At 43.4% G+C, this 17,666-nt stretch overlaps 1 protein-coding gene across 2 annotated transcripts in view; it reads left to right on the top strand.

The window, feature by feature from the left end:
* HMCN1 (hemicentin 1) overlaps positions 1–16,793 on the top strand; it is a 177,761-nt gene extending 160,968 nt beyond the window's left edge. The window contains exons 92-107 of one of the 2 annotated variants that reach the window (XM_015636087.3): positions 69–239; positions 619–789; positions 1,009–1,158; positions 1,330–1,467; positions 1,794–1,915; positions 2,710–2,947; positions 4,051–4,113; positions 5,119–5,238; positions 5,506–5,640; positions 6,025–6,138; positions 6,412–6,537; positions 7,188–7,316; positions 11,144–11,494; positions 13,224–13,343; positions 13,696–13,822; positions 15,437–16,793. In XM_015636087.3, the coding sequence (XP_015491573.1) occupies positions 69–239; positions 619–789; positions 1,009–1,158; positions 1,330–1,467; positions 1,794–1,915; positions 2,710–2,947; positions 4,051–4,113; positions 5,119–5,238; positions 5,506–5,640; positions 6,025–6,138; positions 6,412–6,537; positions 7,188–7,316; positions 11,144–11,494; positions 13,224–13,343; positions 13,696–13,822; positions 15,437–15,803 (2,642 nt within the window). In that variant the 3' untranslated portion in view covers positions 15,804–16,793. The remainder of the gene's footprint in view (positions 1–68; positions 240–618; positions 790–1,008; positions 1,159–1,329; positions 1,468–1,793; positions 1,916–2,709; positions 2,948–4,050; positions 4,114–5,118; positions 5,239–5,505; positions 5,641–6,024; positions 6,139–6,411; positions 6,538–7,187; positions 7,317–11,143; positions 11,495–13,223; positions 13,344–13,695; positions 13,823–15,436) is intronic. The other variant, XM_015636090.3, reaches the window with a different exon arrangement.
* The last annotated feature ends 873 nt before the right edge of the window (positions 16,794–17,666 follow it).

The raw sequence follows: 17,666 nt of genomic DNA, 5'->3' as shown, positions 1-17,666 counted from the left end.
GTATTTTCCTAGATTGACTGTCTCATTTTAAATCCCTGAGGAAGATAAAATCTGACTTACTTTTGCAGTTCATGGCAACTGGGGCCCATGGAGCAGTTGGGGAACTTGCAGTCGGACATGCAACGGGGGCCAGACAAGGCGGTACCGAAGCTGTGAAAACCCACGCCCGGCCAGCGGCGGCAGGGCCTGTGCTGGGGCTGATGTGCAGATCCAGAGGTGCAGCACGGACCTGTGCCCAGGTCAGTGCTCACAACAGGAGAAGGAATGCAGCTTTCCCTGCAAGGCATTAGAGTATATGCCACATAATGAATGTAGACCACCCACAGAAGGGTCCAAGGCCAGGTTGGATGGGGCTTGGAGCAACCTGGGACAGTGAAAGCTGTCCCTGCCCATGCCAGGGGATGGGACAGGATGACCTTTAAGGTCCTTTCCAACCCAAACCATCTGGGATTCTGTGTTTTTAATGGCAAGAATGTTCACATCTGCCCGTTACAATGGTTTTGTTGTCCTTTGAGTTATTCCTTTAGAACCTTGGTTCCTCCAGAAAGGAATTGACTTCAGCAGAACTGATGCAGCCTGAAGTATTTAAATTGGAAAATTTCTCTCTTTATTCTGCAGTGGATGGAAACTGGGGGCAGTGGCAATCATGGAGTCAGTGCTCTGCTTCCTGTGGAGGAGGAGAGCAGACCCGGGTGCGCCTGTGCAGCAGCCCAGCCCCATTAAATCGTGGCCGTCCTTGCCCTGGGGACTCCTCTCAGATAGCCAGGTGCAACACCCAAGCATGTCCTGGTGAGTATTTACAGCCTACACACAGTGCCAGTTGGTGAAAGCCTGTGGCTCTCCTGATTTCACTGGTGCTATCTCTCATCTTGGCCAGTTGACTGGGTGATTTAATTTTTTGGGCTTGAATCTGCCCTGCAATTTAAGCTCACTTCTCTCTCCCCTACAATACCTAACAGTGCATATCACATGGGATTGTGGTTTGCCTCTCCCCCATCCCTTGCACAGGTGGGCCTGCACGTGCCAAGGGCAGCATCATTGGCAATATCAATGACGTGGAATTTGGGATTGCTTTCCTGAATGCCACAGTAACAGACAGCCCGGACTCTGACACCAGAATGATACAGGCAAAGATCACCAACGTCCCTCGGACCCTTGGTAGGCCTTTTTGAATTTAATCAATTTTTTTCTCTGAATACACCAATACCTATGGTCTTCTGGTTTAAATTTGAAGGGTTACACTAGTTCTTGGTCTTCATATTCAGCTCTTGTGCATATGGATCTGTGATGAGATCAAAGCTCCCCAATTTTCTGTGGTGTTTCCTTCAGGCCCAGCAATGAGAAAGCTCATTTCCATACTCAGCCCAGTTTATTGGACAACTGCCAAAGAAATTGGGGAAGCGATGAATGGGTTTACACTCACTGATGCTGTCTTCAAGAGAGAAACTCAAGTGGAGTTTGCAACTGGTGAGTTGCTGGGACAGACCAGCTCTTTCTGTGTCCAGTAAGTCAGATAGATGCTGTATTTCTGAAAAGACAGCAGAGGACCATTGCTGAAATTTGGGTCTTGTGCTTACACTAATATTTGTAGATTGACTGTGGCCTTCTGAGGCTTTAATCCATCTTTCAGAGCTGTAGTTTGAAATGTGTCATGTTTTTTCTCATGGGCATTGTACACCTTACAAAATGTAAATATAAATAACTGGTCAAGAGACTCCAGTTTCAATTCAGTGTGGCTGTTGGGAGTCTGCATTTGGAACGTGTAATAAATCAGTGTGCTGTTACACTGGCAGGTGAGATCCTGCGCATGACGCACATTGCCCGGGGCCTGGACGCGGATGGGGCCTTGCTGCTGGATGTTGTTGTGAGTGGCCACGTGCTGCAGCTCCAGTCGGTGGCTGATGTCAGTGTCAAGGTAAAGCTGCTTCAGGTACCACCTCTGCTGTCATGAATTTGTACTTCTCTCACCCAGAGGAAAGCAGGAAACACTGAGTTCTGAAACCTGCTGTGCAGTATGTGACTTCTTTTGTGCCTGGTTGAACTGATGATGCTGATGTTGCCTTTGAAAGCAGAAAGTTCTCAGAGGAGGGTGGTGTTGGTCTCACAAGAGTTTGAGATGTTGGCAGGTAGTGTTGAGGAGGGTCTTCAGGGCAGTTACTGATGTCTGGTGTGTCAGTGTTGTTTTGTGCAGAGCTAGAAAGGTGCGTATTTAACCTCTCTGACTTAGTAGCAGCTAACCAGTATTTTACTGTATTAATCCCACCAAGTAATAAATATACCCAAAGTTGTTGATATTTTGGAAAACTGCAATATGTAGTATGTCCAATATTTATATCCCTCTTCAGTGGCAGAATTTTTCTTAACCACTTGTTTATTTAGCACATTTGTCAATATCTGACTTCTAATAAAAGCCAAATATTTAGACCTCAAAATATTGTTATTGAGGAGTAAGATATTTTTTAGAAATCGTTTGCTGTAGCTTCCATCATCAGGATCTTCAGTACATCGCTCTGTATCTTTTTTAAAGTAATAGACCAGGCAGTGTTAAGATTCAACAGTTAAAATAAGAGTGAAAAGGACCTGTGTGTGCAATACCGTTTGTTCAGTGGTTAAGATAAGCCCCTTTCTCTAAATGCATCTCACAACTCTGAAGTACAGGCCCAGGTGGTGCTGGTGTGGGAGCAGCTGATGACCAGGGTTCTGTTGCAGGATTACACAGAGGACTACATCCAGACAGGCCCTGGGCAGCTGCATGCACACTCCACGCGCCTCTTCACTGCAGATGGAGTCAGCGTTCCCTACACGTGGAACCACACCATCACCTACGATTCCACCAAGGGGAGGATGCCCTTCCTGGTGCAAACACTGCATGCTGCCTCCATCACAACAGAGTACAACCCGCTGGAGGAGGCTGTGGCTTTCAAAATCCAGGCTTCCATTACAAAAGGTATTGTTCTAGGCCCGCCCAGAAATCAAATAATGGGGAAAGAATATCTTCTCTTTCTAGAATTCACTGAGTCACCCATAGTCTCTAAAGGAAATTCTGTGAAACTTGGGTAGCTTTAGTGTAGATCCCAGGACCTGAAAGTCTTGTTGATGTACCCATAAATTCACTATTAGTTAGCATTGCTAACTGCTGGCTTTCATGGACCTGAGTGACCAAAGGGGATGGGCATGGATATGTGTGAGCAGATTTTCCATTGAGAAGCTCTAATTAATGAGCAAACTGGCCTGTTACTTTTTTGACGTTATTTAGGTTTGTTTTTTTTAAGTAGTAGAGAAATTACTCTGGTTTGGAAGTAAATGAAACAGAGCAATTGCCTGTCTCCGTTTTCTTTTCAGTAACAACAGTCTAAAATAAGTAAAATAAGGTTTTCCCCACTTTGGCCAGACTAGGGACTCATTTGACTAGTACAATTTGAAAACCAAATACTTTTTTTTTCTAATTTAAAAAGAGATCTGATAAAAGGGAGTCTCCTGTGATTAGATATGGCTAAACCTCTACTGAGCTTGCACTTATTTTGTCCAACAATTAAGATGTTAGTGTTTGGGATTTTTTTAAATTTTGTTTTTTAAATTTCAGTTTTCAAGCAACCAAAGCCCTGTGTCCTTTGAGGAGTCTCTCCCTAATTTTTCCATTGCAGTTTGTAGCACATGGTTGTCTTCTTCTACAGTGGCCTAAGATCTGCGAGATGTTGATTTGTTTGGTTTGGGTCTATTGTCTTCCTTTTTTGTGAAGTAAAACTGAGTGGTCTTTATTCTTTCAATAAGAAACTTTCCAGGATGCATTAGGCTGGGATGGAACTTGCAGCTCACTCTGAGGGGACCCCCACACACCTGTTCAACATTATTCAAATCAGCACAAGCCATGCAATACTGACTTTTAGTGCCAAAGTAGAAAAACCACTAAAGGCTGGATTTAAAAGATTCTGTTTTGGTGTTGAAATATAATAAATATTGTAAAATTGCTGGGCTGCAATTCTTACTGTTAAAGTAATGGAATGGCCATATTTCTATCCACAAGTGACACGTGCTTGTTTTATCATACAGGGGATCGGAGCAACCAGTGCCCTGTGGGATTTGCTTTGGACTCCTCTGGGCCTTATTGCTCAGGTAATGACTGACGTGGGTGGGTGTAACCATGAAGTCCTAGAGTGCTTTGGGTGGGAAGGGGCCTTAAAGATCCCCTATTTCCACCACTGCTATGGGCAGGGACACCTTCCACTAGCCCAGGGTGCTCAGAGCCCTGTCCAAACTGGCCTTTGACACTGCTAGGGATCCAGGGGCAGCCACAGCTTCTCTGGGCACCCTGTGCCAGGGGCTCTCCACCCTCACAGGGAACAATTCCTTCCCAATATCCCATCTAACCCTGCCCTCTGGCAGTGGGAAACCATTCCCTGTGTCCTGTCCCTGCAGGCCCTTGTCCCAAGTCCCTCTCCAGCTCTCCTGGTGCCCCTTCAGTCACTGGAAGGGGCTTAGAAGTTTCTATGAAGCCTTCCCTTCTCCAGGTGAACACCCCCAGCTCTCCCAGCCTGGCTCCAGAGCAGAGAGGCTCCAGAGCTGGACACATTATTAAACCACCAGAACCTACATCCTCTTTATTTAGAATTCAAAGTATGTACTTCAGAAAGTGTGAGTTATCCTTGCTAACAGGTTGTGTATCCAAGGGCAGTTGAAGATGTTATTTCCGTTCTCATCTACAATATGAGTAGTGCCCAGACAGCTTTTAAATCAGTACCTCAGGTACACGTGGAGGACACTGAGCCTCAGGCTCTGCTGAGCCTGCAGAGCAGTGAAGGACTTAGGTGACCTGTGTTGAGGAAAGGATAAGTGTTGGCACCTCAGACAGGTGCCCATGTATTCCTGCTTGGGGGATGGAGGTGGAGAGAAGCGCGAGTGCACTGGCTGTCCCTCTGGAGTCGGGGTTGTCTTAGAGAGAAATCATCTGACATGATTTTGTGAACTTAGTACATTACCTCTTGAAAGGCTGTAATGAAAGGAATTGCCAGATCTGGTTTTGCCCTGTGGGCTTTACTAGTCACACCCCTCTGAGGAAGAATCAGATTAGAGTAGTTTCTTGGGAAATCTCACTTGTTTTTCAAACATTTCTTGTTCCAGATGAAGATGAATGTGCTGTGGGAAATCCTTGTTCCCACACTTGTCACAATGCTGTGGGATCCTACTACTGCTCCTGTCCCAAAGGCCTCACCATCTCTGCTGATGGCAGAACGTGTCAGGGTAAGAAAGGTGCTGCTGGGGACAGCTTAGATATAAATGCCCCTTAGATAATTTTTGTCTAAGGCCTTAAAATACCTTAAGAGGCACTTAAATTGCTAAGGAAAGGTTTTATTCAGGCCATTTTCTCATAAGAACACAATTTATCGGTGGTATTCTAATTATTTCATAGCTGAATGTATTTTCAGTCGCATGTTTCTAGTTGCGTGTGCTGAGGGCACTGGTTAGTGTGTCTCCTGTGCGGGGTTTGCAGCTCATTTCCCGTTGCAGACGTCGATGAGTGTGCGCTGGGAGGACACAGCTGCCATGCAGGGCAGGACTGCGAGAACCTGCCTGGCTCCTTCCGCTGCGTGCTCCGCTGCGGGAGCGGCTTCCGCAGGACACCCGACGGCTTCAGCTGCCAAGGTACACACGGACTGTGCCTCGGGGACCATCAGCTCTCATGCAACTGAAAATGCTGCTCTCATGCAACTGAAACTCACTTTAGGGGGTGTCTCCAAGTACCTGTCTAGAAATTTTCATTCTTAAGGTTGTAGATTTTTTCAGGTCTGGTTTTCCTATAGGTTTGTTTTGTTTCTTAATCTTTTGCTTCTTCTGTCTTTAGAAGTAAGTTTAAAATCCCATCAGAGAAGAACTTGGCATTCTCGGGTTTGTGTCCCGTGTGCATTTTCTTGTACAAAGATGAGAGAGCAGCAAACACTCCTGAGCAGAATTCAGCCAAACCTTGCTCAGGTAATGCCCATGGGGCAACTCCCAGCCCTGGTGCCAAGGATTTGTGTTGTTCTACAGACGTTAACGAGTGTCAAGAGTCCAACTCCTGCCATCAGCGTTGCTTCAATACCATAGGAAGTTTCCACTGTGGCTGTGACCCAGGATTCCAGCTGAAGGGAAGAAAATGCATAGGTAGGGATGAAGTTCTGAATGTCTGTTCCCTCTTTCCAACAAAGTTCAACATTTATTTGTTGCTCTATTTGCTTATGAAAGAAAGTGTTACTATGGTTAATACACTTTATGTACATTTTGGAATCTGTCAAGCAGTACTGAAAGCCAGAGGCAGCAAGAATTGGGCTGATTGATCTTTGTGCATGAAATGATTCAATGTGTGGACACAGGGTAATTTCATTACATATTTGAGTCCAATCCTGCACGGTTTTTTTTGGCTTTTGTTTGAATAAGATGTCAATGAGTGCAGGCAGAACGTGTGCAGGCCTGATCAGCTCTGCAAGAACACCCGTGGAGGCTATAAGTGCATTGATCTGTGTCCCAGTGGAATGACCAAAGCAGAGAATGGGACTTGCATTGGTGAGTAGAAGCATTAATGCTCTGTGTGGTTATGGGGAACACAGGGACAATGATGATGTTCATTTTTTAAAATAATCCTGAAGATTGTCCACCTCCTGTTAATACTTGCACATACTAAAGTACCAACTTGTTTTCGCTTATGGAAGATCTATATTTAACTTCCTTTGTAGTTGGAATTAAAAAGCAGATGTATCCTTGCCACCTCTAGTTTTCCACTGTTCTTAAACAAGGAAAGTGGGATTTCCTTTGGTGTCTTTTCTGTGTTGGCACCTTGATTTCTCTCAATTATTCATTGACTGAAATATTTTGCTCTGTGTGTGCATGATTTCTTAAGAGTTTGGCTCAGGAGCTCTCAATCAAGATCACAGGTCCCTGCTGCTTATCAGGGAGGGTTTTAAGCACAGCTGATGTTGTAGGTGGTACCAAAGCTTTTGTTCCAGTGGAATCATGGGATGATTTGGGCTGGAAGAGACCTTAAAAATCACCTATTTTTACCCTTTGCTGTGGGCAAGGACACCATTCACTATCCCAGGCTGCTCCAAGCTCCATCCAGCCTGTCCTTGGACATTTCCAGGGATGGAGCAGCCACAGCTTCCTCCCCCAGTAAGGATGTTGCAGAGCTGTGACTGTTCCCTTGCTGTGTGCTGCAGATGTTGACGAGTGCCGGTCGGGGTCGCACCAGTGCCGCTACAACCAGCTGTGTGAGAACACCCGCGGCAGCTACCGCTGCGTGTGCCCGCGAGGATTCCGCTCCCAGGGCACAGCCAGGCCCTGCGTGGGTAAGCTGCCACTCAGTCCTCACACACCTTTGCTCTGCTTTTGCCTTTCTGCTGCAACACAACAGCAGTGCTATCCCTGTGCAAGACCATGCTGTAGAGACAAGTTTGCTCTGCATTTCCAAATTGCCCATTTAAAAGTGTTCCATTCTAAATACAGTCAGAGCTAAATGGTTCCAAACAGATTGGTTTGGGGCCGTACTTTGAAAATAAAGTGTAAGAGGGTCTCAGAGCACTGGTGGATGGATGTGGCAAATCACCACTCCACAGGAGGCTTCAGTTATAAAAATCAGGTGGGGTTTGTTGATGTGTCTGGCTGAGCCCTGGCCTGTCCTGGCTCACCCCTGAAGGCAGTCACACAGGGAGTCATGTGGGTTCCCATAGGGAGCACTTGCCAAGGAGCTGCAAGAGGCCCAGCAGACCCAGAACTGAGTTTGGCCCCTGAACATCCCAAATACACCTATCCCCCATCAGGACTGCCAGGGGTGTTCCCCAGCAGGCAGAGCACAGGGGTCTATTCTGCATTTCTTCCTCAGTGCTCCCCTCCTGGCATGGATGGCTCCCAGCAGGGAAGGAATAGGATCCCTGGCACTCACAAGAATGCCAACCATGCAGTCACTCCCTGTTCCACCTTTAGCATAAAGCCACAAATGGTTTTCTCCCATGTCATGGGAGGCTCCAGAGCTCTGACACGGGGAGCAAGAGAGTTTAATGTGTGGGGCCAGGGCAAGTGGATAAGCACTTCCCCTGGCATTTAAGAGACTTCAGGAAGGCAGTAGGATCATTTAGAATCACCTTTACTGCATTTATGATTTATGTCAAATATTTAAAATGTAAGAGCTGGCCTCTCCTGATAATGAGGATTTCTGAATGCAGGTATATGACACCAAGTGAGGGTGGTTTTGGTTGCTGTTATGTATCATGTCAGAAACGCATTCCTCCCTGATGACTTCTTCAGGATTAACTCTCATAAGTGATAAAGAGTTTTTTCTTATTTTATTTTAGTAACAGCCTAAGATTTTGGACTGTCAAAAACCAGGAATGTTTGGAATACTTTTAAAGAGATTAAATTGCATTAAGAAGTTTGGGTGTAGACCAAGATATTACTTCTGCCATCTGCCTCTGTACTGAAATAAAACTAATCCCAGACTCTTATATTTAAGCCATTTAAACTTCTGACAGGAAGAAGCCAGGTGAAGTCTAGGACTGTAGGTTTTCACAAAATACCAGCAGCCTTAAAGCTACTTTCTGACCAAGGGCCACTGAAAGCTACCTCCTAAGGTGTTTTTATAGTTGGAATTTTTACGTTCCTAAAATATATTTAAAATATATATTGATTCAAAGTATTATTTTTGTTAATAAAATCCAGCTTTTATTGTCATTGTTGACAGTGAGCATGGGAGGAGTTGAAAAGTAACTAGGGCCCAAGACTGAAACAGAAGTGAACTTTGCTCCTGCCTGTGCCATCTTTACCCTGGGTAAAGCCCTTTGTGCCACAGTACCCTGTTTTATTTGTTGGATAGGGATAAGATGCTCCTTTGTGACTCCCATGGAGCTCTGCCTGCCCATTTACCTGAATTACAGCATTTCTGGGAGCTGTGTTCTTTTCTCTCCACATAGGTGGAAGGCCTTTACTAAAAGCTGCTATAGTGCAGATTACACATGCAAGGCTATCTAGAATGTAAAATCAGGTACTGATTTTCAAATTATAGCCTGAAAATGTAACTATTTCAATTTCAAATTAATTTTACCTTGTTCTTGTAAATATTAGGATTCCCATGCCTCAGTAGCCTCTTCTCACAGAGGCATCCCTGGAACCAACTCTGGAGACTCTCTGCAGTCTATTCTGCTTGTATTGCACAGGCTGCTCTTGCAGAAGAAATTGCTCCAATTTTCACCTGTTGTCTTTCGTAATGTCTATGATAATCTTCTATTGCTTATCCACAACTTGTTCCAAGGACTTTGGTTGTCATAAAGACATCAGTGTTAATTCGTTTTAGGCAGGTACAGAATGTAAAAGTCAGCATTTAACTGCTAAGGAAAAAATGAGTTTGTTTTCTTTAACATATATATGAATAATAATTTTTTTTATCTTAAGCACATACTGAGATGAATACACTTAAAATTCAGATTAGTTGTTTGCATACTTAAAGTGAAATTCTTGTTTGTAACACCTGAAAATTCTATGTTAAGGATAATTCTAGGAATATGTGAAGTTTCAGTTGTGTGTTTGCCAAATAACAGCTGGAAAATATTGTAACACTCTGCAATTTCTGCTTCTGGATTTCCAACTCTTAAAACATTTAATTATTAATATCCCCCTAAATTGTTTAAAACCTTAAATGTATAAAATATTAACCACTTCATAAAAATGCTGCCGAATGTTCTACTGTATTTCTGAGAGTATTGATTTTTTAAATACTATTTCCATGAATTTGTGGGAGTTGCAAGCTGTGCTGAAAAGCCTCTGTTCATAGGGGATCAAAATGAAACTGTAACACTTGCTTAATGGCATTTTTCCAATAGTAATGGAAAGAATACACACTACTATAAATTAATTAAACTATTGTTGAATTGCCATTAAGATCATCTTTAATTTCTAGTAGGAGAATGTTTATAATATATGTCAATTATAGATGTGTTGTGATATACTTTAGTAGCAGGTTTTTTATTTCTGGTCATTGCAGGGTTGTTAATAATTAATAGACTTTTGTCTTTTCTGGTGAAGAAATACTAAGTTTGAAAAGAAATACAATATATGTCAAATTTCCAGCTGAGCCTGAAGTAACTTAATAAAAACTATAGAAAATTTCTTTCTGGCTGTGTCAAGAGAGACTGTGGGAGAAGGTCCTGCAGTCCCAAGAGCACTCATAGTTACTTGGAGGGAAGGACACTCAGCGTGTTGTACCCTCAAGGCCTTTACCATTTGTATGCTCAGCACTCGGTTTTGATTTAATGATGATATTTACTGCTGGGGTGGCTCTAATTACTTTGGACTGCAATTTAAACAACGAAAAAGAAAAATACATTTCTTAGGAAGGCAAAAATAATTCTATTTTTTAATTGTCCAAAAGTGAATTAATATGAACTCTTAAGTCTCCTACCTGTCACAACTGGAATGACCAATAACAGCATCAAAAGTTAGAACATACCTGACCTGTTGCCCCTGCAGCCTTGAAACGCATTCTTGAGCCTGATGCCCCTGGATCCCTGGATGTGTCTAAGGCCAGGTTGGATGGGGCTTGGAGCAGCCTGGGATAGTGGAAGGTGTCCCTGCCCATGGCAGGGGGTGGGACTGGCTGAATTTTAAGGCCCCTCCAACCCACAGCATTCCATGATTTTATGATTCCCCTAACACGAGGGGCAATAACCACAGCAGAGCCTGTTGTGCTTCCCTCAGTGTGGAGTATAAGGAATTTCTAGCACTGTACTCTGGAATGCTCTGTGTTAAGCATTGTCTTTTAAGAAGGGCTCAGCAGCTTCTTCCACTCCTCTGTGGAGCACTTAAGGGAAAAAGCCCAATTATTAAGAGAGTATTGAGCAGCTGAGGCTGAAACGAGGCCTCAGCAGGGCTCCTGTCCTGGTGAGCACAGTCACATCAGCCTGTGGGAGAATGAAGGTCTCTTACACTCCAGGACAGTGGATCCTGCCTGCTTGGCCTAGTGTTTTCCATGTTTTACTGCCTCCAAATCTCACTTTTATGTCTTCAGCTTGTTCCTGAGACTGAGATAAGTATCTGTGTGTATATATATATGTATAGTTATGTGTTCTTTGTTTGTTTTCTCTCCTTTCCACATGGTTTGGGGCTCTGGATCATGTCACATGAGCAGACATTAATGAATGTGAACAAGTACCTAAACCCTGTGCACTTCACTGCACCAACACCCCCGGCAGCTTCAAGTGTTTCTGTCCACCTGGGCAACAGTTACTGGGTGATGGAAAATCTTGCGCCGGATTGGAGAGGGTGCCAAATTCGGGTGCCTATTACAGTAGCTATAACTATGCTCAATTCTCTCCTGGGAGAGACAACCAGCAACTGCAGCACTATTACAGGCACTCCTCAAATCTCTACAGCTCCTTCTCAGAGTATAGGAACAGCAGAATACCTTTCTCCAGGACTAGAAGGAACCTTAGAGAAACTTGTCCTGAAGGCTATGAGGCAAGAAATGCCAGATGTGTAGGTAAATGTCAGTCCTATCTATGCAACTCTGTTTTGGGCCTTTTCTTAGGTTACTGTGTGATAATTACCAGGGGCTGAGGGTTTGTGGTGCTGGGGTTGTGTTTTCTATTACCCTGGTCAATATTCAGAGGGTTCTCCATGTTCTGGTCTCTGCTGTCTTGTCTCACATTGTAGCAAAAATGTTCTCAAACATCCTTATAACCTCTTGTTTTAATTGTGCTGCTTATTACCTGTTTGCCTTTGTTATTCTCTTTCTCCTGATGACAGTAGCTCACCTTGGTGAATCTTCTCACACTCCAAAAACCACCAGTAGCCTCAGTCTAGTCACAGTGCTTCTGTCAGACTCCTATTGGCATCAGTAATCTGTGTCAGAAAAGTTTGGAATAAACATCTTAGAATCTATCACACTGGGGCCAGTGCCAACAGTGCCACAGGACTGTCAGTCACTGTCACACAGGCAACAGGCACAGAAGCTTTTAAATTATTTTATGTGTGAAAAGGGGTTGCAGTGTAATTCAGTAAGCATGGAGAAGACATCAAACCTTGTATTTAAGCTACAGAGAGGTTTCAGTAGTCATATCCCATGTGGACTGTTAGGGTATAGGAGTTTAACTGGGAGACACAGGAATACAACTGTGAGGGAAGGAAGGGTTTGTTTCAAATTTGCATCTTCATCCCAGCTTCCAGTTGGAATTTATTAATATGTCATTAATATTAATAATATTAATATTCCATGAAACTTTCATTTCATTGATTATCTAAATCTTAAAGTGATTGTTTAATATGAAAAATACCCCCAAATGATACTTTTGTTAAAGAAAATTCTTTCAATAGGCAAACCATCAGGTTTTGCTAACACCACAGAGATTTGTAGTCACATCTGTTTCTCTTCTCTGCATTTTGATTTAATGCAAGCCTTGTCAGTCAGACAGAGGGGAAGCAAAGACCTTCCTTCCACTGATTTAAACATGCAAGTCTGAACTCCTGCATGAGATTACTGCTGTCTGGAACTAGGCAGAAGTTTCAAAAGCTGTTATAATAATATATACACTTTATATGTGTCTAAATCATGCTAATGTGCTTTGAAAGCTTTACATAATGTGGTCTGGTTACTTCTGTATTTGAGAGGAAGATTTTAAAAAAAAAAAAAAAAAAAGTAGAAAGAGCATTTAGTGACAGTTTTCCCAGCTGCTGAACCTAATTCAGTCCTCTGGCACGGGCAAGGTCAGTTTAAAAGGGAAACAGCTTTGCCTGAGGAGGGAGTGACTGTAAGGAAGACTCCCTCAGTGACAAGGCTTCCTCTAGTGAGATAACTAGTGTGGGCATTCCATAAGCATGTTGCTTAACAGCTGATTGATTATCAAGCAGCTCAGATTTCTTTTTGGGCAGGACTGTATTTGTATGACCCTGGCAGTGGACACAGGTGGCACATCCCCCTTTTTCCCAGAGCTCTGTCTCATAACTGCTGTTCTCAACTGAGATCTGTCACAGTTGCTCTTCACCAAGGGGAAGAACCCCTCAAAGCTGTCCTTAGTGCCTGCAGAGTTACAAGGAACAGCACAGGTAAGGGGAGAGGACAATCTAGTCTTAGATGTTCAACCCCATCAGAAAAAAAGATCAACAGCTCCCACCAGCTCTGTCCATACACTTGCAGTACATAAATAGGGGAAAAGTGCCTGCGTTCATTGCAGGCTCAGGGAATGCTGAGGTGTTGGTCCTTCTCTCCACAGACATCGATGAATGTGAGAGCAGAGACACATGTCAGCACGAGTGCAGGAACAGCCTGGGCAGCTTCCAGTGTGCCTGTCCCATGGGATACCGCCTCATGCCCAACGGCAAAACCTGCCAAGGTACGGACAGACATCCCTACAGTGCTCAGGGGGGAGGTCTGCAAAGAAACTAGACATAAACCAGGCCCAGCACATGGCTCAGCCACCTCTCTGAATTGGCTATCTAAGAGTCAGCATGCAAAATTTCAAGTTTTTATATTCCATTCTTCACTGTTTCATAAAACATCAGCAAACTAGACAATTGCAACTTCTAATTCTCTGCAATTCCTCTGTGACCTCACATTACATGGGGCTCGAAGCTGCAGGGTCAAACAGAGGCACAGTCTGGGTTCTGCTCAGCCTTTACCCACTTTGGTTTTCACCCTTTAATTCTTCTACCAGCAGCTGATCCTTTGCCTGTTTTTCCATTCAGATATTGATGAGTGTCTTGAAGAGAACATAAGTTGTGGATCAAATCAGATGTGTTTCAATATGAGAGGAAGCTTCCAGTGCATAGACACTCCTTGTCCACCCAGCTACCAGCGAGAGCCACATTCTGGGTATGTTTTATTCTCAGCCCCTTCTCACCTGCCCCAAGCTCAGCACCTTAATCTTTGTGGTTGTTAAAGAAGAAACTTCAAGTTTGCCTGACACCAGTAGGGCTCACAGTAGGTAAAGGTAAGGCATTGACATTAGAGATCAGAGTCCTGGGATGTTTTGGGTTGGAAGGGACCTTAACAGAACATCCACTTCCACCCTCTGCCATGGGCAGGGACACCTTCCACTATCCCAGGGAGCTCCAAGCCCTGTCCAGCCTGGCCTTGGACACTTCAGAAATGAGGGCAGCCACAATTTCTCTGGGCAACCTGTGCCACTGCCTCAACTGCCAGGGAAGAATTCCTTCCTAACATCTAATCTGAATCTTTCTAATGGCCTGACTTGACATCAGCTTCAAAGCATCAGATATATTCTTGTAGTCATGAAAATAATGCTAAGTTCCTGATTAATTTTGTTATTTCCCTGTTCTGAAAAAAAAACAACCCCATACTAATATCTTTTAATCTTTCAATATCCTCAAAGAAAAATAGTTTGTTTCATAGTCAGAAACCTTGGTCAGGTCCTTTGACCTCCATTAACACTGGCAAGCTGCATTAGCAAAGATTTCATGTTTTAACTTTTGATTAATGAAAGTAAATTTTATTCTGCCCTTCATTCCAAATTCTTTGTTTTATGACTATGAAAAACGATGTTCACTTTTTGGTATAATTTTAAAAGTTTAATAAAAAGACAATTAGGAGACAGAAGTAAAGCAAAATTAACAAAAACAGCTGGGTGCCTTAGTATTCAGCTAAGAGTGCACGTTTACTAACAAAGGACTGTCCCTTAAAAACACCAATCTCTTGCATATTCATAAATTCTTATGCATGATTCAAACATTCCTTTTGTGTTCTAGATGTTCCTTTGTTTAGCTTCAACCCCCCCCTCCCCAGCAGATCAATCTCCTTGGCTCTGTTGAGTCTCACACTCCCTGATAACAGAGATTCAGTAAATTCCTGCCTTGGAGCTCCAGTCACTGCTGACTTCATCTGGATAAGATAATCTAAGAATGCAGGGGGCATTTCTGAGTATCTTTTCATTCTCTGGGTTATATGAACAAAAGTAGTCTTTATTTTAATAGCGTACTACAGCCTAATATATATATATATGTGTGTGTGTGTGTGTGTGTGTGTGTATTACACCCTATTTCTAAGTTTTATGCAGCAAAGATTTCCAACATTATAACTATAACATTCATTTTAATATTGGTGAAAAGCCAATACTACAACATGTATCTATAACAATGGCCTAACAGACACATACCTCAAATGCTGTCCAGAACATTTTAAACAAGGTCTTCCCATTCTAATGTTTAAGACCACAGTCACTAAAACTTAGCCCACAGAAATCAGTGACATCAGTGTAGCCAACATCTTTCTGGAATAATCCTGTTGGGGCAAAAAGGGTCATTAAACTGGGCTGCAGCTCTAAAGGAACAACGAAGAGTGCATGAGCACTTCTAGAAAATTTTAATCTGCAGTAGGGTAAACAGGAGAAGAATTTTTCCTCTAAAACCTAGCCCAGTACTTAAGATACTGTGCCTTCTCCCTGGGCTAAAGTCTTCTGCTTCTTCCTAGGTTCTGTCTCAAAAGCTGCCCGGCCAACGATCTGGAGTGTGACCTGAGCACCTATGCCCTGGAGTACAAGCTGCTGTCGCTGCCCTTTGGCATCGCTGCGGGGCAGGATCTGATCCGGCTGGTGGCCTACACTCACGACCAAGTCATGCATCCCAGGACCACCTTCCTGATGGCGGATGAGGACCCTGCCTTGCCGTTTGCCCTGAGGGATGAGAACTGGAAGGGGGTGGTGTTCACCACGAGGGCGCTGCGGGAGCCCCGGACATATCGCATGGGAGTGCGGGCCCTGTCCTACAGCACCGACGGCAGTGTGGAGTACCGCACCACCTTCATCGTCTACATCGCCGTGTCTGCCTTCCCCTACTGAGTGCCGGCCCTGGCGGCGAGCCCGCAGCTGACCCTCATTCCCCAGCGCCAGGGGATGCTACCGCTTCAGCCTGACTGCTGCCTGCCCCGTGCACAGAACCACCGCGCTTCCAAGAGCTCTTTTCTCCTCCCCTGCTTCCCACAGGCTGCCTTTCAGTACCATTGTTCCAATCCAAGAGGAAGATCCATGGCTTTGAGTACCTGTTACCACTTGCTTTATTTATTACACTGGAATAGTCATTTTCCACAGTATGTTCTGAAAACCAGCAGAGAAATCTGTGTAGTCAAAGCAGTAAGCAAGGAGCAGCCTCCACTGAAATTAACAGAAGAAAATAAACCCACAATTTCAAGTGGTCTACGTATTTTAAAGGTTGATAAGTGTTTTAAATTTTATATCTATTAGATTTTTTCCTTATCAATTACCCAATAGAATTAGGGCTGTGCTATACTGTGTTGAGTGCTTGAACCCACCAAATACCACCGTGCCCAAGGGTTGCAAATGTGGAAACAAATTACATTGAAATTTGTTTGCAGTTTACAAATCTACAAGAGAATTTGGAACTGGTACCTTTGGTTTCCATGCAAATGGAAAGATATTGCTATGTTTTGGAAGAAAAAAAACCAAAATGGCTTCTTCAACTTCATAGAGCAGGTATTTTATAACTTGTTTTTATTCTACCATTCTGGTATAGCCATTTATTTAACCCAAACCCATATTCACTGCCATGCTCCCAGCTCATTAACTGGGGGTTTTACGCACATGGAATATTTTTCTCCAAAGGTGATGTAAGTTTGGTTCAATAATGTCAATACACTGTACACAAGTAATTTTGCCAAGATGTATTCTATTTTTATGGACATGTATATATGTGGTTTTTCCTATGTGTATTTTCTATGCAGTATCTCAAGAGTGTTTTACAGTTAAGTTTGCATAAAAGGAAAATGTCAGTACAATGAAAATAATCAAAATAAAGGTTCCTATCACCTTTGAGACTGCTGTGAGTTTATCTTTCAAACAATTCTTCTCCATTTCTAAAGCTCTTACCCTAAGTGCCAGGGGACAATGCAGAAGATACCTTGCCCAGCAAACCAGGGAGCAGCTCCAGCTCTTTTCCCTCTTCCTAGCACTCTGAGATAGTAAGAGATTATCACCAGCTTTAAAGCAGATTTTAAGCCACAGGGACAAATTGTCTCCAGTAGAATTTTGTCTCTATTATTGTATATCACTAACTAACTTTAGACATCCCCACTTGTTGTCCCCTTGTTTTTTCTTCTCTTTCCAGTGCACCAAGTGAAGTAGTCCTACAAAACAAGGATGACTTAAAATTACTTTGCACTTTATACAAATTTATCTGAGTTACAGACTTCAAACTGAACAGGTTTGCTTCTTGGAAACCTGACTTGAATAATAAAAGCAGCTCAACAAAGACAAATCCCATGAAAAAGACATGAGGGAAAGGAGAAATGAGAGTAGGTTGTAATAGGTACAGGTAATTATCTCAATGTCTTTTAAGGATGAGACTCAGACGGAAAGTGATGTCCTTAAGGGAATCTCATTCTACTCTCAGAACACAAAAAAATTCTCCTCTGACATATTTTGTGAGAAGGGAAAACAACTCCAACAGTTGACAGCCTTTAAAGGCCAATCTTACCCTAAAAGAAGTAATAGTCACTTCCCTGATGCAGGCCAAGGAGGAGCTGCTTGTCCATGTCGAAGGTGTTCCTTACCCTGAGATGATGCCAGGACTAAAGGACCAGTGAGACATGGGACACTGTGAGTGTGGTGGTTTGCACTCAGGGACTCAGAAGTGAAGTGGTCAGGAAAGGAAAATTTGAGCCATGGCCTTCTCTTCTTTGGACATTT

Source organism: Parus major, chromosome 8, assembly GCF_001522545.3.
Source record: "Parus major isolate Abel chromosome 8, Parus_major1.1, whole genome shotgun sequence".
NCBI classification, from domain to species: domain Eukaryota; kingdom Metazoa; phylum Chordata; class Aves; order Passeriformes; family Paridae; genus Parus; species Parus major.
Note: the sequence above shows the minus strand (reverse complement) of the source record. Positions and strands in the feature narration are given on the sequence as shown.